This window comes from Sturnira hondurensis, unplaced genomic scaffold, assembly GCF_014824575.4.
Source record: "Sturnira hondurensis isolate 20B ecotype Veracruz unplaced genomic scaffold, ASM1482457v3 Scaffold0002597, whole genome shotgun sequence".
In the NCBI taxonomy this organism is placed as follows: Eukaryota; Metazoa; Chordata; class Mammalia; order Chiroptera; family Phyllostomidae; genus Sturnira; species Sturnira hondurensis.
Genome location: NW_028075228.1, coordinates 204,675 through 228,249, shown reverse-complemented (window position 1 = coordinate 228,249; position 23,575 = coordinate 204,675). Strand labels below are relative to the sequence as shown.

The 23,575-nt window shown below is 42.3% G+C and overlaps 1 protein-coding gene and 1 pseudogene across 3 annotated transcripts in view; both read right to left on the bottom strand.

Annotated features, from left to right (window-relative positions):
• ZNF382 (zinc finger protein 382) overlaps positions 1-13,797 on the bottom strand; it is a 39,327-nt gene extending 25,530 nt beyond the window's left edge. For 2 of the 3 annotated variants that reach the window (XM_037040092.1, XM_037040093.1), the window contains exon 1: positions 13,493-13,797. In XM_037040092.1, the coding sequence (XP_036895987.1) occupies positions 13,493-13,533 (41 nt within the window). In that variant the 5' untranslated portion in view covers positions 13,534-13,797. Of the gene's footprint in view, positions 1-5,146; positions 5,317-13,492 lie in introns of those variants that run through there. The other variant, XM_037040094.1, reaches the window with a different exon arrangement.
• On the bottom strand, positions 10-3,152 carry LOC118982940 (E3 ubiquitin-protein ligase RNF26-like; annotated as a pseudogene).
• Positions 13,798-23,575: the final 9,778 nt, after the last annotated feature.

Sequence of the window (23,575 nt, the reverse complement as noted above, 5' to 3'; positions counted from 1 at the left end):
TTGGAAGGCAGAGATGGGAAGATACAAGGAACCATGTGAAACCATATTTGACCTAGATCTCCCAGAATAACTCAGTTAAATCTATATCAACTTCACTGTTTCAGCATTTATCCACTCTGTATATCCCCCACAAATCCAGGACATAGAATAGCAGGAAAACTGGGCAAACCCTGCTTTCTTATCAACACCAGAAACCTAATTTCTTTGGGTAGAATAAATTCTGGGCTCTTGTAGATTGGAAAGAGAACATTGTTCTTTTCCCTCCACAGATCGACCTTCATCTCCTATATTGGATGGGCTTCCTATGTATTTCCAAATTGTTCTTCACGTACTTTCTACCAATTTACACTGGCACCAGAAGCGCATAAGAATACCTCCCTCCCTGCACCTTGATGAATGCTGCTGACACAACTTTTTTTGTCAGTTGTCAACAAAACTTTATTCACTGGAAACTGGGCCAGGAGACCCCTCAGGGAATTGCATGCCCCTCGGTCCTGGTCCCTACTGTGTTTGGACCCTAGTGAAGTGTGCATAGTCTGCCCTCCCCAATGCCAGGGACAGACAGACAAGGGGAATGCCATTTTTCTGTGATGTGGGGAGTGAAAAGGAGTGAATAGAAATAGAAATCTGGTTCCCTCTCCTGAGGCTCCCAGTGGAGCTGGGGTGAGAGTTCATTGTCCCAAAGCCGGATGCAGACACATGCCCCACCCTCGGGGATAAACTCCTGACCCCAGCTGTTGGATCATGTTGGGAAGGTGCCTCATAAGATCATGACAGGTGACAGGCAAAACGGGTAGCTCTAAGAGCACCCAAAACCTACCAGGCACAAGATCTCCGCCTGAAAGCAAAGGTTCAAGACCATTCCAAGGCCCTTGAGTTGCCAAAACACCCAAATGACACTGATGTGCTATGGCTGAAAAAGATGGGGAGGCAGTGGAGAGAGGCCAGAGAGAGGGCCTGCAAATCCCCCAAAGAAAAAAACAGAAGCAGAGAGGCGAAGCCCCAGAGGCTGGCATTTGGGTAGGCCCTGCCAAACTGGAGCGGTGTCCGCAGCAAACAGTCTCAGGGCCTGACATAGTGACATACCCTCAACATCACAGGGACCCAGAGTCAAGAGGAACTTTTACCCTGCCCCCACCCAGGGCACAGTCTTCCAGGGTATCCCATCTCAATGTCGTGGATGTATGGCTGGGAGGCTTAGCATGCCAGCCATGGGGGCAGAAGTGGACTCCAGCCAGGACCGAGAGATCAGGTGTTAATGCTGTCCTAACACAGGTGCCTATGAGAAGCACGGAGCTGGAAGAGTGGGCAAGGAGGGTGGGAGTTTTCATATGTAGACATTGAGGGGTTGCAGAATGCCCTGGCGGCCAAGTGGGAAGTTGCAGTGGGAGACTGGGTGGCGCATCAGAATTTCAGTGCAGGCCTGGCAAAGACTTAGGTGCCAACAGGGCAGAAGCAGCACTGCCCTGCTCTGGTCCTGGCAGATAATGCACTTCTTTCACTCAGCAACTTCCATGGGTCCTGCCCACCTGTAGGCTCCCCCTCATTGAGTCTCTCCCTGCCCCAGGCAGCTGTCACTCTGGTCATTCTGACTTCCTCCTCTTCTGCCCCTGACCTGGTCCCTGCTTCCAGAAGAGTGTCCTGTTGCCAGGTCCTAGCTGAAGACACCCTCCCAGGGACAACCTGGGAAGCCCCAGGTGCCCCTCCCCAGTTCAGCCAGCTGGCCAGATGCAGGCTACAGCTCCACACTTGGCACCAAGTATCCAAGCCCAGTGCTAGGTGAGACAGTCTCACAACATCCTCTTGAAGCTGGTGGTAGGATGGCCAGGCATGGAGCCGGCTGAGTGCCCAGGTAGCCAGCCTCGTGGTGAGGTCCGGGTGCAATATGGCCACTGTTACTGCCAGCACACAAGCCAGCAACACCAGGCCAGTGAGACTGACAAGCACAAAGCTGGCCAAGAGGTGGGCAGCTTAAGCCAGGAGCTCCAGTGCTAGTTGGCAGGAGGTCCAGAGAAGGATGGCCATGGCTGTAGCACTGCTGGAAATGTGAGCTATGAAGAAGATAACCATAATGTCCATCATTCTCCACAGTGGTCCCATCACTTCCTCCCATAGGGCCAGCAATAGGGAGAAGAGATTCTGAATGCCAATGAAGCAGATGTTAACCAGGCTGTTGGTCACACAGGCCACCAGGCTCATGGCAATGGCACAAATGTCACAGGCCTGACACAGCAAAGCATGGCCATTGGAGACCATACTGAGGATGCCTCATGGTAGTATATTCCGGCTCCTCAATGGCCCATGAGAGACTAGGTGTCCCAGGAGCTTTAGGCTCTCCAGGCCTGAGCAGCAGCTGTACAGCAGGGTACACAAGGCCTGAAAGCCCCCCAAAATGAACTAGACCAAGGCTTTAATCAAGGCCAGCAGTGAAAACAGTACTCCATGGCCCAAGTACAGAAGACAAGTCAGTACAGTATGTGGCATATTATAGATGCAGGCTAGAAGCCAGGCCAGGGAAGCCAAGAGCGAGGACACCAGCAAGAAGCTGAGGTCCAACACCAGGGTCAGCATGTCCAGCACCAGGCCCACACCATTCATAACCAGGTACACAGCCTCCATGATAGGGCTACGGAGGTTAGTCAAAAGGAAGTCTGGCTCCCATTTGAAGGAGGTGGCAAGGTTGCCAAAAAATTGGAGGGCTGGGGGAGTCAGGCATTAATTTGACAGGTAAGTGGTAAGTCTCCAACTAAGGGAGAGAAACAACAATCTGAGAGAGAAGTGGGTTAAAAGTGAGTGGGGTCTCAGTGGAGGGAATGAGGACCAGGTGCTGGTCCAGAAGTTCCAGTTTTGAAGGCTGGCTCTTTTGGAGGGAAGCCAAGCATCTCTAAAGTGGAGGTGAGCCTAGAGTGGAGGAGTCCTCAGCTTTGGAGAGCTGGTGGTGGTGTACCAAAGCCAAGCAATGAGTCAGAAGGAGAGGAGACCAGAGACCAGGAATGGTTGGGATAGGGCCAGGCTGGGCTGGGTGGCACAGGCTGGACACAGGCTCACAGTCCAGCTACTGCAGGTTACCCTGTCCCTGCCCAGCCCCCATCCTCTGGGCTCCCAGTGCTTTGTGCTCAAAGAAGTAATGGGAAAGGGTGTCAACCTCAGCAAACCCCAGGTGCAGCCTCCACTTCACTGCACACTGCCATCTTGTGTCTAGCCGACATAATTTTTCAATTTCTGATATCGATATTATAATTTGAATTTACACATTTCTTATTATGAGGGAGTATGAGGGAGAATAAGGTTCTTTTAAAAAGTTTACAGGCAGCCTCAGTCAGATAGCCAAGTTGGTTAGAGCACCATCCTGGTACAACAAGGTTGTGGGTTCCATCCCCAGTCAGAGCACATACAAGAATCAATCAGTGAATAACAAATTGATGTCTTTCTCTCTCTCTCTGGAAGTCAATAAATACAAATTTTAAAAAATAAGTTTAAAGAAGCTTCTATTTCTTTTTCATGATGGCATCTTGTTCTAGTGTGTCCCTTTTTCCATTGGGATTTTATTTCCTAATTGGTTGATAGTGTCATTTTAAAAATGTAGTAAGTTAACCATTTATCTACTCAGAATTGCAAATATTTTTTCTTAGTTATTCATATGACTATTAAAGTGTTCATGGACATGGGCAACTTGTGATGATTGCTGGGAGGTGTAAGGGGACTAAATGGTAATGAAAAAACTACAAAAATGATTAAATTAAAAAAGAAAAAATATTAAAAAATAGTATTTTTGTTTTGTGAAGATTTTTTCCAGTGTTTGTTGTTTAACAATACTACATAACATATAATCCATATTTCTCAACTGATATGAAATGCCATCTTTATCATATATTACATATCTATCTTCTTGAGAATATCTGGAATTCCTCTCTACTTCATCTCTTTATTGACTCATCTGTTTAACAGTACTTAATATGAACACTTAATTATAGAAAATTAATTATTTATTATTAATTTCTGAATAGCTGATTTAAATATTAACTAGTAAGCAACATTTTTTAGTAGTACAGGAAATAGAAAATTAGTAGAACTAGAGAAGAAATTGATCTTTCCACTCTGTAGGCTTCCAGGCAGAAAGGATACTGTCCTAGGTAAAGTCTTAAGTATTGACTGATACAGTAAATATTTTAACTTGCAAAATAACTTTTAATTTCTAAAATGAGATTGGTCTTGTGACTAAGTGTACCAAATATTCTTTATTACCTTAGAATGCCTGAAGAAGCTATTAACCTTGCCATCAACTTCATCCAGAAGCAAGAAACCTCACTTATATATCAGTGCTGAAAGCACTAATTATGCGTAAAAACAATTTGTTTTTTAGCTGCATTTTACCTATGGAACACTATCCATTTCAACACATTGGTTTTAGTTCATATGGTGTTTCCCTGCAATAAATCTTACCATCTAGGAATTACATAACTGTTACCTCTTCCTTTCCAATACTTATACCTCTATTTTATTTGCTAAATTGTATTGAGTTACAATTTTGGAGGAACACTTAATAAACTATTCAGATCATCAAATCTTATGTATCCAACTAGACAGTGGCCATGCAGTTTCTCCATCACAAAAATAAAATAAAATAAAATAACAGTAGGTTACAAACACATGCACTGTTTACATTCAATCAAACTCACTTCAGAAAACCAGCATCCTATAACCCCCACATACCATTCACAACTTCAGACAGCACGTTAATTACACAATGCCAGGTAAAGACACAAAACCACATTACCAACCACTTTCACTTCGTCATTACCTACAGTTTCAAACACGACTCACACCTAATCTAAAAATAGACAAAGGCAGCAGTACTACTCCGCCCACTTTTCACACAAAACCTTCCCTAACCTCTCGCTGAGTAGCACACACCTAAAATGCTACTATTGGGGACTGGAGGCTGGCACATCTGATACACACACACACACACACACACACACACACACACACACACAGAGCACCCTCTTTATGAGGCCGTTTTCACGGCGACAGTGCTTCAAAGTCAAAACAGAAAAAATTCCCCTTTTGCGGAGTTCGCTCCAGGTCGCATTCGATTGTCAACCTCAGGGTCACACCCACGGGCCATGCTTGAGGTCTCACTCACACAGATCTGAGTGTCTGGTTACTGCAGTCCCGAGTCCGGTTTCCTTCCCAGAAGAACCAAGTCCGGCTTGGACTCTTGGTTCCTTCTTGGCCTCCCCGCTGGGTCCCACTTCCCTAGTCTGACTTTCGGGCCCTGAGCTTCCAGTTCCCTCCCACTCCAGAGTCCCTACGATCCACAAGCCTCTTCACCCGCCAAGCGTCAGTCGTTCGCGCTTGCGCACTCCTGCGTAAGCTGGTGCTCCCAGCAGACCACAAGGCTGCCCTTGGGAGCTGTAGAGAACCCAGCTGTGGCGGCTTGGGTGTACCTGTATCATCGTTTGCGCTTTTGGACTACGTTTTCTCTCAGGCCCTGGGGAAGCTAATGAACTTTGACTGATGGTTCATTTTATGCTAGCTTTGCGGTCACCGTTATCTGTGTGGTGAGTTGAGGTGACTGCAGGATTGGGGTTCAGGAAGGATGCAGAATACCCGGAGTTTCTGAGTACAGAAGCAACAACTGGAAGCAAGACTCTCACGCCTACATGAGTCAGGTGCTGAGGAAGGTGACTGTGGGTGTGTGTACTTGAGTGTGTGACTGCATCAGCATGGGATGTGATTATGAGTGTATGTGTGTATGTAAATTGTGTGGGGGGTGGGGCGCAGGTGTCTGGTGTCTAGTGTCTGCGTGGTGGGGAGGCCTTGATTAGGCTGTGACTGAAGTAAGTTATACTGTGGCCAAGTGATCCTGTGAAAGCACTATTGTGACTGGAGAGTGATCAGGATTGTCCTGGTCTAGCTTTTATTATTTTTAAAATCTTGGAATGCTTAGGGTAAAGCCTCATTTTTGCAGTTCTGGGGCTGAGGAGTCTGTAGACAAGATCTCCCCGCCCCGCCATAACTCAGTCTGTGCCTGTCAAAGACCCCAAGGCCCTTGTTAACCACAGAAGCCCCAGTTCCCAAGAATGGCCTCTGTTGCCTTCTTCAGTGCACCCTGTATCCACTGTCCAGGTTAGTGCTTAATACATAGTAGGCGTGCAGTACATTAAGTATAGACTATTCTGGAGTCAATTGTAAGTTCCATAGTTTCGTGAATTTTTTTGCACTGGTTTTTTTTTTCTGTTTGTTTTGTTTTCGCTGCTTCTGCCACTTCAACTATATAGCTACACTGCACAGAAGTGGCTGTGAAAGGGAGGTCAAATATGAGTCCTAGAATGACAGTTCTAACAAAAAAAAAAAGTACAGCCCTGTGTTTCTTATGGCAATTTTAGAGTTGGATTTTCCTCCAAGGCAGAGAAAACATGATAGTGAGGGACCAAGAGCAGAGTCCTTCCTCTTAAGGTTCCCCTTCAAAGTTCTGTGAGGACAAGCTGCATATTGTAGATCCACAGCACTTTCATAGTGCCCATGACAGAAAACTGTTGAGAACATAGAAACAGATTTTAATCCCAAGCTTCAGTACATCTGACTTTTCTTTATGACACAGGGAAGGGTCAACAGTATTCCAATCCCTCTCATACTTCCATCTTGGGTTGTTTAACATGGATAATAGGGCTTGCTAGTGCTAACCTAAAAATAAAAGACCTGTCAAAGTGAGAGGCAAAAAGCATTTATCTGAGGTAAGTAAGAATAGGTATTTGGGAATCAGTAATTCAGGTTGAAGGCCAAATAATGTTCTGATTCTGAAGCAGAGGCAATGAGCATTTATGATTTACATCATTTCTACTGGTGCAGATAACATAATGATGTCAATGCTAAACAATATTTTTAATTTTCAGTCCAGTAGTAACTGCTTTATTGTTATCTTTGCAAACAGTTCTCTGGGACACAAGGTTGCCTGTGCCCAGTCCAGAGGTTATTTTCCCCTGTTTTAACATTCCAAGATTTGAGATCTAAGACTTGCAATGCAGTTCCTCTGGTGTGGACGCTCTAGCTCCCTTTTAACCTGGCTCCCTTTTATTATTGTTTGCACTAGTAATAAAGAAAGTGTTCATATTTTTATTTTTTTATTTTTTAAAGATTTTATTTATTTATCTTTAGAGGGGAAGGGAAAGAGAGAAGGAGAGAAATTATCAATGTATGGTTGCGTCTCATGAGAGTCCCCTGCTGGGAACTGGCCTGCAACCCAGGCATGTGCCCTGACTGGGAATGGAACCATGGTTGCTTGGTTCGCAGGCCCGCGCTCAATCCGCTGAGCCACAGCAGCCAGGGCTTAAATTTTTTTAATTGTGAAAAAAAACCCCGACTAACTGCAGCAGAGAAGCCTCATCTGGGGGCCACAGCAAAACCTGCAGGTTTGGTATTTTGGAAGGATTTAAACGCTGGTGTGTGGAAGGGTCCGGAGCCAGCACTAATGTGGGGAAGAGGACATGTTTGTATCTTTCCAAAACGTGTGGGTCTTCCCCTCTGGGTGCCTGAGAGAGCAGTGAGACACTGTCATGGACCTGGTGAACCAGGTGGAACCCCAGATGAAGAGGTTGAGACTGACACCATCTGTAACAATGCCTCAATTGGCATGCTTGACTCAAGAAGCCAAACTCCCCACCTGGAGGCAGTTAAAGAAGCTTGTACATGAGGCTGACACAATGGTCTATCGCTGAAGAGCATCTAAGAATCCTGAGACCATGTTTGTGGCAATGATGGCCATTTTGGCATGTCAGTCTGCTGACAACTCTGAAGAAAACTCCAGCTAATTCGCTTGGGAGTGTGTCACCTGCATTTAGAAAAGATAAAAGGGGGAGATGATATTTGGGAGCTGTCCTGCTTAGGGACTATAGCCTCAATAATGGACACAACAGTCCCATGGTTAAGGCTGAGTGAATAGGCCTTGGGGTTATGAGCCACTAAGGAAACAGAACATATTCTCCTAGCAGGAGTGCAGCCCCTGCTGCCTTCACTTCCCCTGCTTGGCCCAGGCAAATGACTGGTTAGCCAATGACATGTAAGACTCCTCAGAAGAGGGGCAACCTAAGACAGGCACAGTTGTGAAGGGGACCATCGGGGAAGGACTTAGGTAACTACAGGGAAGCAGCAGAAAGACCCTTACCCCTCGGCTTTGTCATAGCCTGAGTCCTCATTCTATCTGTAAAAAGTCTCCAAATCTCATGGTTGCTCCCCTGGCCTGACTCAGCCTGAAAACAATGCCAGAGGCAACTGTGGCCTTGTGCTAGTTGAACAGCTCCCAAAACCAATCTGGCCTGAGAAAGAATGTACATTTTGTCCTTCGAAGCCTGCTCTGCCTAGCATAACCCTGTTGATTACAGTGGCACCAGTGCTTTTGGTTATGACACCACAGAAAACGAAAAAGGGGGAGATGTGGAGGATGGTGAAGGCTGGCATCAAAGCTAAGGTTGAGTGCTTGGCATGGCTAAGCTAGACTGCTTGCATCTGCCAAGGCAGATCAAGCCAGCAGCAACAACAGCCAGGACCCGCAGGGGTTAGGAAGAAGATAGTTAACTATAAGCTTCAGCTAATGTGGCTGTAACTTTTGCAGAAGAAATATTTATCATTTAGATAGCCTGGAATGGAGCAATTATGCCTGTGTTTTTCCCTGAGTCTGTAAATTGTCCTTGAGCTTTATCCAACTAACTCTTATAAAATAAACGTGGAGACCATGACCATGGTCTGACCATGTTCAGGGTCATTGTCTCTCTATCAGAGGACAGTGTCCCACCTGGTCCCTGCTTTTCCTTAAACTGTCTGTGTCTGTGTCTTTCTTAATCTCCCATTGCCCCTCCTCCTCAGGGACTTCCTCCCCACACTGGTCACAGCAATTAGCCTTTTATCTGTGATATAACTAGCAAATATTTTCTCCCAATTTGTAAGTTATCTTTTGACTTTATTTTTTAATGTAGTCTAATCTTTGAATATTTCAGATTTTTCAGTATTTTCTTTTATGGCATCTTCTGTTTTGAGTAATAGTTACAAAGTTCTTTTTTACACTAAGGTTAAACAGGAATTTACCCATGATTTCCTCTAGAACCTATATGGTTTCATTTTTTATGTTTATACCCCTGACCTATTTGGAGTTTATTTTTGTGGTATGATGTGACTTCTGGATATAATTTTATTTTTTTTCCAAATGTCAAACCACTGGTCCCATCTACATGCTTATATTTAACTTTAAAAAAAAATCACTGGATTATACACTTTATTTATTTATTTTTTGGAACTATTTTTTTAAAGATTTTATTTATTTATCTTTAGAGGATAAGGGAAGGAGAGAGGGAGAGAAATATCAATGTATGGTTGCATCTCGTGAGAGTCCCCTGCTGGGAACTGGCCTGCAGCCCAGGCATGTGCCCTGACTGGGAATCAAACCGCGACCCTTTGGTTGGCAGGCCTGCACTTAATCCACTAAGTTACACCAGCCAGGGCATATTTTAACTTTTTATTTTGAGATCATTTTAAATGTATATGCTATTGCAAGAAATTAAATATAGAGATTCCCATATCACCTTCATCCAGTTTCCCTCAATGCTAACTTTTTGTAAAACAACATTGATATTGATACAATACACAGAACTTATTCACATTATTTCCAGCTTTACATACACCCATTTGTGTATGTTTGTGTATATTTAGTTCTATGTAGTTTTATCACAGATAGAGGCATGTGACCACCCTCACCATGATTCTGAACATGATTTACAAGAATCCTTTTTGCTACTTTTTCATAGTCATACCATCTACTCTCCACCCCCTCTCTCCCAGTCCCTGGCAGCCTCTAATCTGTTCTCCGTATCTGTATTTTTGTCATTTTAAGAATGTTATTTATATAAATGGAATCATGCAGTTTGTAACTTTATGAGATTTGCTCTTTCTCACTCAGCGTAATTCCCTTGAGTTCCACCTACCGTATTTTGCCATGTATAATGTGCTCCAGTGTATAATGTAAGTCCGTGTTTTGTGTGCATTATAAACAAGATTGTTATACCCATGGTATATGATCATTATCCCCATGTATAATGTGTATCCTTATTTTTCCCTCAAAAATTTGAGCAGAAAAGTGTGCATTAAACATGGCAAAATACGGTAAGTTGTTGTGTTTCAATGGTTCATTCCTTTTCATTACTGAGTGTTTTTCCATGGTATATATATATATATATATCCTTTTTTTTAACCATTTACCTGTTGAAGGACATATGGGTTAGTTCCAGTCTTTGGTTATTACAAATAAAGCTGCTATAAACATTCATCTAAAGATATTCGTGTAAACATATTTTTCATTTCTCTGGGATAAATAGCCAAGACTGCAGTTGCTGCATTATATGGCAAGCTATATACTTACTTTTTATTGTGAAACATCAATTACTTCAATTTTGTTCATTCCAGCTCTGTGGCTAAAGGAATTATTGCACTGTCCATAAAAACTGATGTTTGCAGCATCATTGGTCATGAGGGGAATGAAATTAAATCTAAATGTGCCACTACACACCCTCTAAAATGGTTAAAATTTCTAAGACTGACAATAATAATGCCGATGATGTAGAACAACTGGAATTCTCATACACCATAGCTGAGAGTATAGTGGAATAATCACTTTCAAAAACTATTTTGCAATACCTATTAGGGCTAAGTATATGCATATTTTCTAAACCAGCAATTCTGATTTCATATGTACTTCAAAAGACTGGTACAAGAATGTTCATAGCAGCTTTCCTCACAATGGCCCAAAACTGGAAACAACCCAAATATTCCATCAACAGGAGAACAGATAAAGTATGGTATTCAGACAAAGAAATACTATGTAACAATGTTAAATTACAATTAACTGCTAAGTGTAACAATATGAATGACTCTTACAGATACAATGTTGAGTAAAAGAGGCCAGACACCAAAGTACATACAGTGAGATTCCATTTATAAAAAGTTCAAAACCAGACAAAACTAATCTATTGTGATAGAGGTCAAAATAACGGTTAACTCTGATGTATAATGAAAGGAAAGAGATAGGAGGGAGACTTTTCTGGGATGTTGAAAAGTATTTTTATCAAAAAATGGTGGCAAGGGTTTACAAAACAAATCACTGAACTATAATTTTAAGATCTGTGCTGTATGTTGTATAAAAGTTTTATTAAAAATGAAGGAGAAGAAATCACATATGCTCAAAATAAATGGCAAATCTATGTTTTGAATCCACATCTCTTTAGCTACAAAACTACTTCTCTTGAAATTCTGCTTTTTGCCTCAGAAGCTCTTATTTTATTACATTTAGTGAAACCTGAGCATAGGCAATTTATTTAAAAAACCACAATTTCCACTAGACTGGTAGATTCAAAAGACTGATAATACCCTACATATGTAGGATACACTCTCATTGTATGCTACACGTTGGTGAAAATTTAAGCAGGGCAATTGATAAAGATGTATAAGCAGGTTAAACTAGGAAAGCCTCATTCTCAACTATATTGCTGAATACATTCAGGCACACAATGCATTCAAAAATTATGACTCAGTTTATAATAGAGTGACATGGAAAGTTTGATGTATTTTGTTAGACGAAGAGATAGATTACAAAACAGTATTGCAGTATGATTCTGTTTTGACTGAGAAAATCCTATATGCCTATAGCCATATGTTAATTCACAGAAAACAGGTGGAAAGATTGGAATAAAATGTGCAAAGAAGCTGTTTCTAGGTGAGCTTTACTTAAAACTTTTCTGTATTCTCTAAGTTTCTCAATTAAGAAATTACTAATTTTACAGTCAGAAAAAACAATAGAGCTAATCCCTCCCTCTCTGAGAGCAGACAAGTAACAGAAGATATGTGTGTGACATATGGAGTCCAGTGTCGTAGTGGTTTGAATTCCGTCTGAAGAGGCCTGAACTTTCTTTCTAGATGTGAAGCCCTTCAGATGAGTGACTCAAATACTACCTTAAAAGTCCTATATCTTGAATCCTAAGATTTTATACACAATGGATCCCTTATACTTTGCCCCTTACTTATCTAGCCTCAGATCTCTTATTGCCAACCTCTGTACCAACCATTACTCCAACAAGGAAATGACATCTGCCTTGGAAATTAATCAAATAATAATGGAACTCTGCGCATAGGAGAAATGGGACTTAGGCCTGATATGACTATGCAGAAATTCAGATCATTCCTTTGATCATCAGGCAGAAAAAGAAGTTGAGAAAGCAATCTGATGGATCAGGATAATGACACTTTAGAAATAAGACAGCAGAAATGCCCACTTCCACCTCTAGGAATTTTAAATCAATCCTTCAAAAAGTTACCTAAGCACCCTAAAGAGTCACATTCCCCAATGACTCACAGTGAAGAAAATAAGATAGCTCCAGAATGCAGTTTTTTTAATTGGAATAGAGAAAAGAGCAATTGTAATCAGGGAGACCCAACTGATTAGTTAAATGTGTATAGGTCCTATATCACACACCCTTGAACAAATTTCTCTGAGTGGGGTGAGTCATCTAGACTTCGCTCAGCAGAAGTCAATGCCACACTCCAGCGTCTACAGACCCCTGAAAAGACAGGAACTCCTGTCCCTATAAGGTCCTGGAAGGGAATGTAAAGTTTAATGAAGACATTGGAGCTGAACAGCAAAGAAAAAGATTTGCCTAGGAAAGTTATTAGCTACTAAATACAAAATGTCCATGTATAGAAAACTAAGACAAATGCAAAATTGTAGAAAATAATGAAGGATATGGAATGTATTTTTAAGATATAATATCAGCAATCACTTTACGAAACAGGATGACCAATAATTATATCAACATAAGGTGACAGAAAAAAAGAACAGAGAGTTAAATACTTATTTCCATTACCTATTGCTGTGTATCCACTTCAAAAGTTTGTAGCTTAAAACAAAAGGCATTAATTACCGCATTATTCTGGGAGAAGCAGGAAAAAAGGAAGCAACAGGAAACCCCGGAATGCAGATACTAACAAAGGAGAGAACATAAATTTGGCCTGGGGAGGGAGCACAAACTCCCATTTACACCCCTCTCTGTGTTAAGCAGGAAGCTGGGCACTGAAGGTTGGGGTACCACGAAGAAGGCAGCTCAGGAAAGGCTTCAGTGCAGGGCAACTCTGGTTAACACAGGTATCCTCCTTTTCAGAGACAGACATACTGTCAAGGAGCTCTTCAGCAGAACCTCTCGGTCCCAACGTTTAAATCAAAAACCGCAGAAATTAAGCACCACCCCTGGTGACAACAGCCAAAACTAACCGATCAGAGTTAAAAGCCTCTTTATAACGGGCGTTCTCAAACCAACCGTGCCACGTTCCCCACAGGACAGCCAACCACGGGCATTCAAAAAGTTCCGCATCGGGGACAGAGACACACAAAACAACGCTTCCCGGCCTCCTCAGCACGCACACACAAATGCTCACACTCACTTATACTCCGTACCTACGCCTGAGCTCCGGGGTCCTTAGCCCTGTCTGCGCCATATGGGCTGCGGATTTCCTCCCCTCGAGCGCCTGCCCAGCCCGGACACCTAGGTTACCACTAGGAGCGCGAAGAATTTGAGGACTTGAATTTGAGGAATTCGGGGAACCAGAAATAATCGGAGATCAAAGTTCTCCTCCAAAGCAGCCCAGGGCGGTGGGAAGTGTAGTTCACAGCGGAGAAGGCGGGATGTGCAGGGGGCGTACTGACCAAACACGGAGCCGCGGAGACTCTTGGGCTGCAGAGCGGGCGCGGAGTACGCAGGCGCAGACGGCTGGCTAGGGCCGTAGGTGAGACTGGCGGGTGCTGCGGGCTGGGAGGAGGCGGTGGCGGGCTGCAGGGTAATGCTAAGGAGGAGGGCGGGAATCCAGGCTGGGGAAAGCGAGACAGCCAGAGGGAACCTAGGCTGAGAAGGCCGGGAAGGAAAGCGAGAGTCCGGGCCATAGAGAAAGCGAAGAGGGGAGAGAGAACTTAGGCAGAGGAAGGAACAAGGAGCCAAGGCCGGGAGCGCCGAGGGGGGAACTGAGAGCCCCGACCCGCAGCGATCCAGGCTGGAGAGGGCCTAAAAGGGAACTGGAAACCCCAGGCAGGCCTGAGCTTGGCCTGGGCAGAAATTGTGTCTGATTTCCCCCTCACCCCACCCCCAACCCGTGAGGAAACCCCGCTATCAGAGCGCAGCCGGGACCCCACGGTCAATGGTTTGTGTAGCCTTGTGTGCCTGTGCCTGGGCACGTGTTACGCCATGTAACATTCTGGCACTAATTGGTTGTGAAAATGGTAGGGTCTCTGCATGTGTCTAATTTTTAGAATACGTGCATGTCGATTTTTTTTGTTGTTGCTAAATTACAATTGTCCCCATTATTCCCCCATTACTCTCCCCTGCCCAGCCCAACCCCAGCTCCCACATTCAGTCGTCCCTCCTGTTGTCTTTGTCCATGGGTCCTTTAAACATGTTCCTTGACTTGACCCTTCTCCATCTTGCTTGGTTATACCTCCCCTCCTCCCCTCTGGTCACTGTCAGTTTGTTCTTCATTTGCATGCCTCTGGTTCTATTTTGCTCCCTTGTTTGTTTTGTTAATTAGGTTCCACTTACAGGTGAGATCATATGGTATTTGTAGTTCACCACTGGGTTTATTCCACTAAGCTTAATACGCCTTAATTCCATCCATGCAGTCAGGAAGAGTAGGAGCTCCTTTTTCCTTTATGCTGCATAGTATTCCATTGTGTAAATGTATTATGTTTTTTGATCCATTCATTTACTGGTGGGCATTTAGGTTGTTTCCAGCATTTGGTTATTATAAATTGTGTGGCTATGAACATTGGGGTGCATAGTTTCCTCTGAATTGGTGTTTAAGGATCCTTAGGGTATCCCAGCAGTGGAATTGCCAGGTCAAAAGGTATTTTCATTTTTTGTTTTCTGAGGGAATGCCATACTGTTTTCCACAGTGGCTGCACTAGTCTGCATTCCCACCAACAGTGTACTAGGTTCTCTTTTCACCACAACTTGGTCAGCACTTGTTTGTTGATTTGTTTATTTATCTTTAGAAGGGAAGGGAAGGAGAGAAGGAGAGAAATACCAATGTATGATTGCCTCTCACGAGTCCCCTGCTGGGAACTGGCCTGCAACCCAGGCATGTGCCCTGGCTGGGAATCAAACCACGATCGTGTGGTTCCCAGGCCCTCGCTCAATCCACTGAGTTACACCAGGCAGGGCTGTTGATTTGTTTATGATGGCCATTCTGACAGGGATAAGCATCAGTGAAAATATTGCTGTATGGAGTATGTGAAATATTCCTGCCTATATTCCTCTAGGACTTTTATGGTGTCACGACTTCTATTTAAGTCTTTTATCCATCTTGAGTTCATTTTTGTGTATGGTGTAGGTTGTGGGTAGAGTTTCATTTTTTTGCATGTAGTTGTCAGATCTCCCAACACCATTTGTTGAAGAGGCTGTTTTTACTCCATTTATGCTCTTGCCCCCTTTGTCAAATATTAATTGACCATAGAGACATGAGTTTAATTCTGTAATCTCTGTTCTATTCCATTGATCTGTGTGTCCGTTCTTATACCAGTACCAGACTGTTTTTATTACAGTAGGCTTGTAATATAGTTTCATGTCAAGTATTGTGATCCCTACTACTTTGTTCTTTCTGAGAATTGTAGAGGCTGTTCAAGGTCATCTATGGAAATATTTGTTCAGTATCTGTAAACTATGTTGTTGGTATTTTAATAGGGGTAGTGTAGAAACTTCAAATTGTTTTGCATAGTATGGGAATTTTGATGATACAGTTCTTTCATTCCATGACCATAGTATATGCTTCCACTTATTTTCTTCTTCAATTTCTTTCTTCAGTGTTCTATAGTGTTCTGAGTATAGAGGTCTTTTACCTCTTTGGTTTGGTTTATTCCTAGGTACTTTATTTCCCTTGTTGCTGTGGCAAATGAGATTTTTCTCCCTAATTTCTGTTTATGATATTTCATTGCTGGTGTTCAAAAATGCCTTCAATTTCATAATACTGACTTGGTATCCCACTGTTTTATCCAATTCACTTATTAGGTTGAGTAGTTTTTTGGTGGAGTCTTTAGGATTTTCTATGTACGCTATCATGTCATCTACACACAATGACACTTTTACATCCTCCTTTCCAGTTTGGATGTTTTTATTTCTTTTTCTAGTGTGATTGTTGTGGCTAGAACTTCCATTACTATGTTGAAAAGAAGTGAAAGCAGATATCCTTGTCTTGTTCCCAATCCTAGTGAGCAAGCTTTTAGTTTTTGCCCATTGAGTATGATTTTGGCTGTAGGTTTTCCACATGTGACCTTTATTATGTTGCAGGATGCCTCCTGTACTCTCACTTTGCTGACTATTTTTATCATAAGTGGGTGCTGTACCTTATCAAGTGCTTTTTCCACATCTATTGATACGATCATGTGATTTTTGTCTTTGCTTTTGTTTATGTGATGTATTACATTTACTGATTTGTGAATATTTTACCAGCCTTGCATCCCTGGATTGAATCCCACCTGATCATGTCATATGATCTCTTTAATGTATTGCTGGATGCAGTTGCCAATATTTTGTTGAGGATTTTAGAGTCTGCATTCATCAGAAATTTTGGCCTGTAGTTTTCTTTCTTGTGATTTTATCTGGGTTGGGGTTTAGAATGAATCTGGCTGCATAGAAAGATTTTGGGAGTCTTTCTTCTTGGATTTTTTGGAATAGTTTGAGAAGGATAGGAATTAGCTCTTACTTAAATATTCTGTAAAATTCTACTGTGAAACCACTGGGTCCAGGGCTTTTGTGTGCTAGGAATTTTTTTTATTACTGCCTCAATTTCACTAGCTGTTACTAGTCTGTTCAGGCATTCTGCTTCTTGTTTCAGTTTTAGAAATTATATGTTTGTAGAAATTTGTCCATTTCACCCAGGTTTTCAAATTTCTTGACATATAGTTGTTTGTAGTAATTTCTCACAATCCTTTGTGTTTCTGTGGCTCTCGTTGTAATTTCTCCTGTTTCATTTCTTTTTTTTAAAGATTATATTTATTTATCTTTAGAGGGGAAGGGAAGGAGAGAAGGAGAGAAATGTCAATGTATGATTGCTTCTCATGAGTCCCCTGCTGGGAACTGGCCTGCAACCCAGGCATGTGCCCTGACTGGGAATTGAACCGCAATATAGTTCACAGGCCCGCGCTCAATCCACTGAGCTACACCAGCCAGGTTCATTTCTGATTTAATTTATTAAGGTCCTCTTTTTTTTTCTTGATGAGTCTGGTTACAGCTTGTCAGTTTTATTTAATTTTTTCAAAGAACCAGCTCCTGGATTTATTGATTCTTTTCATTGATATTTTAGTCTCTTATATCATTTAATTCTGCTCTGCTCTTGATTATTTCCTTCCTTCTCCTCACTCTGGGTTTTGTTTGTTGTTGTTCCTCCAGTTCTTGTAGATGTAGCGTTAGGGTTTTTATTTGAAATACTTCGGTCTTTTTTTTAAGTAGGCCTGTACTGCTCTCAAGACTGCATTTGCTGTATTCCATATGTTTTAGACTGTTGTGTGTTCATTTTCATTTTTTCCAAAAACTTTTTGATTTCTTCCTTGATCTCATTATTAATCCATTCATTGTTTAATAGCATGTTATTCAGTCTCCATTAATTTGAATGTTTGAGTTTTTCCCTTGAGGTTGGTTTCTAGTTTCAAGCCCTTTTGGTCTGAGAAAATGCTTGATACAATTTCAATTTTCTTGAATTTGTTGAGGCTTATTTTGTGTCCTATCATGTGGTCTCTGTATGAAAATGCCCCACGTGTCTCTGAAAAGAATATGTATTTTGCTGTTTTGAGATGAAAGGTCCTATTTATATCAGTTAAGTCCATTTGATCTAGTGCCTCATCCAATGCCACAATATCCTTGTTGATATTTTTTGGGAGATCTACCCATTGTTGACAGTGGAATGTTAAAATTGCCTTCTATAAGTGTGTTGCTGACTCTCTCTTTCTTGAAGTTCTTCAAGACTTTCCTTATATATTTGGGTGTTCTTTTGTTGGGTGCATATATGTTTACAATGGTTATATCTTCCTGATGAATTCTTCCCTTGAGTATTATGAAGTGTCCTTCTCTGCCACTTTTTATGGCCTTCACTTGGAATCTATTTTGTCTGATATAAGTGTTGCTGTGCCAGCTTTTTTTGTCCTGTCTATCTGCTTGGAATGTATTTTTCCAATGCTTCATTTTCTGTCTGTATAGGTATTTTGTTCTCAGGTGGGTCTCTTGTAGGTATTATATGTATGGGTCATGTTTTTCTCATGCATTCAGCTGCATTGTGTCTTTTGATTGGAGCATTTAATCCATTTACATTTAAGGTTATTATTAATAGGCACTTATTTAATATCATTTTCCTTCTTTGTACCTGTGTTGCTCTCTCTCTCTCTATTCATCTTCTTAAAGCAGTCTCTATAGCATGTCTTGCAATGCTGGTTAGGTGGAGGTGTATTCTTTTAGCCTTCTTTTGTCTGGGAAACTCCTTATTTCACCCTCCATTTTAAATTAGATCCTTGCTTTGTAGAGTAGTCTCAGTGGCACGCCTTTGCTTCTCATTACTTAGAATATTTCTTGCCATTCCCTTCTGGCTTATAATGTTTCTGTTGAGAGTCAGCTGTCCTGGGGCTCCCTTGTGTGTTACTTTCTGTTTCTCTCTTGCTGCCTTTAAGAGTCTCTCTTTGTCTTGGAATGTTGCCACTTTAATTATAATGTGTCTTCAAGTGGGCCTGTTTGGGTTTATCTTGTCTGGGACCCTCTATGTTTCATGGACTCATGTGAATTTTCTCTCATCATTACAGAAGTTTTCCATCATTACTTTTTTTTTAAAGTATTATTTTTTTAAAGATTTTATTTATTTATCTTTAGAGGGGAAGGGAAGGAGAGAAGTATCAATGTATGGTTGCCTCCTGTGAGTCCCCCGCTGGGAACTAGCCTGCAGGGACCCAGCCTGCAACCCAGGCATGTGCCCTGACTGGGAATCGAACCGTGACCATGTCCATCATTACTTTTTCTAACAGGTTTTCTATCCCTTGTTCTTCTTCTCCTGCTGGTATCCCTGTTATACACATATTATTATGTTTCATATTTTACTGCAGTTCCCTTAACCCCTCTTCATTCTTTTTTAGTATTTTTTCCTTTTCTTGCTCTTTCTGGGAATTTATTCTCCAGCTCGCTGATTCAGTTCTCTGCTTCATCTATCCTGCTTTTGATTCCTTCTACTATGTTCTTCAATTCAGAATTTGTATTCTTCCTTTCCTCCTGACTCTTGTTGATAGTTTTATGCCCTTTTTCATGCTTATATAGCTTGCAGTACATTCCTTGTAGCTTCCCTGTAGTTTTTGGTAATTCTCACTGAGCTCATTGAGCTTCTTGGTAACCATTGTTTGAACTCCACATCAACAATTTACTTGCCTCTGTTTCATTTAACACTCTTTCTGGGGATTCCTCCTTCCTGTCACTGATGGTTTGGTTTTTTTGTGTTCTCATTTTTTGGGAGACCCACCTTGTTTGCTTCTGTTTATTAAAATTGTTTTGACTTTCTGTCTTTGTGGTGTGAACTTCTATGGTGGGAGACCTGTGTGATTCAGTGGTGTTATCTCCTTGATATCCTGAACTTGATGCTCTTGGGATGCCCTTTATGCCATTTATATTGACTCTTTGGATGTAGTTGGGTTTTGATTGTTGTTGGGTTATTCTTTGATGAGTCCTTCCCTCTAGCTGGTTGACTGAGGGTCACTCTACCTGCCAGATCTTGTGTGCTGTTGTGTAGGTGCTGCCAAAACAAAAACAAAACCACAAAGCCCGGGAAAGAAACCCACACCTGCAAAATTAACTCCCACCCACAATACCACCATCAATAGCAAATGAGCCAGTATTAATAAGGGCATAAAGAGATTAAGACTATGATAAGAAAGGAGAGTGAATATGAGATGACCTTCTGAAAGAAAAATGATTTTCAGAGGGTAGAGGGAGGAGCACTAATAAGAGTAGGAAATCACACCAATGTGAAGAGAAAAAGTACTATTTACATCATAAATTTTTAAAGAGGGAAGAAGGCAGAATGGAGTAAGAGAAGGGAAGCATATAGTATTAGGTTTAAACAGAAATTAAAATAAAGTGAGAGAGAAAGAAAAGGGGGAAATAATTAATTAATTAATTAAAAGGAACCAAATCATAGAGAAAGACCCATCACAGCCCTATCAATAACAAACGAGATAAAATTAATATAGGTATGAGGGGAATAAGAGGGAAAAAAGAAAGAAAAGCTTAAGATATCTAGAGGAAAGGGAAGTGATTTTGAGAACATAGAGGTAGAGGCAATACTATGAGTGAGTAACAAAAACCAGGTAAGACAGAAAAATTGAAAGTCGAGACAAAGAAAAGTAGCAGAAGGAACAGTAAAATTTGAGATTTGAAATACAATACTAGTGAAGCTCTAATAAAATTGAAAAATGCAACAACTATCTTATCCACAACTAATGAGGAAAGATGCTAAAGGTGGAGAGAGAATGCTGGTTTTTGAAGAGTAGGAAAAAGAATGTGAGAGGACCATTAACAGGAAAATTGGTTTTGAGAGTCTGGACAGAGGATAAATAGTAAGAGTGTGGAAAAGAAACAAGTTATAGCAAGGGAGAAAACAAAATTTAAAATGAAAATAAGAGGAAAGACGAAGGTAAAATAGGGTGAGAGAAGGGAGGGAGGGACAAATATGTGAATTGTAATAAATTATGGTACAAAATCTAGTTACTTAATATGCATGAACTTGAAGGACAAGAAATAAATATGAAAAAGCTGTGCAGGAAAGAAAATACTACAAATCATGGAGAAGACCACACTGGGTTTCATCTGGGTACCATCTAGCATTTGCCGCTGTTTTTATTTCTGGATCCACCTCTGGTGATATCAGATGATGACCTTGTTCAGCCCTAGGCAGCCTGTATAAGACTTCCAGGTATCTGGCTTCTGTGGCTGACTCCTTCAGTTAATCTATTCACTTTTCATTCAGCAGTCAGGCTTAAACACCACAGGTGGGGCAGAATCCCTCCTGGGGGTCAAAACTACTGTTTCCCCTCAGGTGGCTGCCACTTGGAGGGGAGTGGTCTGCCTGAGCCTGGTGGCCGCTCCTGTTTGGGGGATGACTCAGCACCAGGCAGCTACTCTCTCAGTACTTTCCCCAAAGCCTCTGTCCTCAGTCTCTGAAGCATTTGTAGTCCACTCAGCTCCCTTTGCCAGAGCCCAGGGTAAGTGGCTGCAAGTGAATATTTATATGTTAACCCTTTAGGACTTTTGGCCAAGATGGAGGCATAGGTGGAAACACTTTGCCCCCTCCTACAACTAAACTTAAAGATAGTAAAGTTTTAGAAACAAAAACAGCCAAAACAGTGAAAGTTGAACTGTACAGAAGTCCGACAACAACGAACCACTCAGCCAGACTAGTAAGAGGGGTGGAGTCAGCGGCGGAGTGGGGTCAGGCTGGAAAGACCATTTGGTCCAACCGACCCAGGAGTGGAGGTGGAGGCGGTTGGTGGATCCCAAGCATGGGGTGGCGATGGGTGGACCCAGTGAGGGCGCAGGGCGGCTGGCTGACCGCGGTCACACATTCGTGTGTAGATAAACCAAGCGAAGGAGCAAACAGTGAAACATACTGCTCAGGCTAGGGCCCCAGCGATGGGAATTAGAGCCTGAAAGCACCAACTAGAAAGACTTTCTCGAGGTCGAGGGGCCGGGAGAGGCTCCCAGGCCCACAGAGAGTTCGTTGGAGAGACCCACAGGGTCCTGGAGAATACATGGGCCCACACACCCAGGAACCAGCACCAGAGGGGCCCAATTTGCTTGTGGGAAGCTGCAGAGGGGACAGAAATCTGACAGAGAGTGGAGCACCATTTTTCCTTCTCTGACCCCGCCCCCACATACAGCGTCACAACCTGGCAACTGGGTCACCCTGCCCTGTGAACACCTAAGGCTCCGCCCCTGAAACATAACAGGTGCAAACACACCAAACATTATGACTCAAGAACAGCTCAAAGCCCCAGAGCCTATAATTCTAAGTGACCAACAAATAACCAGCCTTTCAGATGCACAGTTCAAAATACTGGTGATCAGGATGCTCACAGAATTGGTTGCTTTTAGCCACAAATTAGAGGAAATGAAGGGAAATGATTGAAATGAAGGGAAATGCACAGGAAACCAAAGTGATGGAAAGGAAACTGGGACTCAAATCAAGGGAGTGGACCACAAGGAGGAAAGAAACAACCAAACAGAAAAGAAGGAAGAAGCAAGAATTCAAAAAAATGAGGAGAGGCTTAAGAACCTCCAGGACATCTTTAAACATTCCAACATCCAAATTATAGGGGTACCAGAAGGGGAAGAGGAACAGCCATGAGTGGAAAACTTATTTGAACAAATAATAAAGGAGAACTTCCCCAGTCCAGCAAAGGAAATAGACTTCTAGGAAATCCAGGAAGCTCAGAGAGTCCCAAAGAAGTTAGACCCAAGAAGGAACACACTAAGGCACATCATAATTACATTAGCTAAGATTAAAATGAAGAAGAGAATCCTAGAAGCAGCAAGGGATAAGGGGACAGTCAACTACAAAGGAGTGCCCATCAGACTGTTGGCTGATTTCTCAAAAGAGACCTTACAGACAAGAAGGGACTGCCAAGAAGTATTCCAAGTCATGAGATCCAAGACCTACAGCCAAGATTGCTTTATCCAGCAAAACTTTCATTTAGAATGGAAGGGCAGATAAAGCGCCTCTCAGATAAGGTCAAGTTCAAGGAGTTCATCATCACCAAGCCCTTATTATATGAAATGCTAAGGGGACTTATCTAAGCAAAAGAAGATAAAAATATTAACAGTGAAAGGACAGCAAACTCAGTTATTAACAACCACACCTAAAACAAACGCAAACTAAGAGGACAGCTAGATCAGGAGTAGAAACATAGAAATGGAGATCATATGGAGGGTTAGCAACAGAGGAGTGGGAGGAGGAGAAGGGGGGAGAAGGTACAGAGAATAAGCATAGATGGTAGGTAGAAAATAGGGTGGAGGGCAAGAATAGTATGGGAAATACAGAATCTAAAGAACTTGTGACACATGGACATGAATGAAAGGGGGGGAATGGTGGGGAAGGGATGTGCAGGGTAGAGGGGAGTGAAGGGGGAATGGGACAACTGTAATGGCATAATCAATAAATATATATTTTTTAAAGAACCTTTAAATGGCTCTTTGTGTCTATCTCTGGCAGAGAGAAATCCTGCTGCTTTTTGCAACTGGATGTTATCTGTATACTTTTCAGGCTCTTAGGCTAGGCTGGGGATCCCAAATTATGGTTTATACCCCATACTTCTCAGGGAGTATCCAACTAACTGCTTAACTATCCCTCTGGCACTTCACTTCAGCTGCCATCTGTGGGCACCCAGCCAGCCCTCATGTGTCTCTACCACACTCTACCATGATTCTACCAGTCACGCTGTGCTCAATGTGTTTCTTCTGTCTGTCTGTGGTTA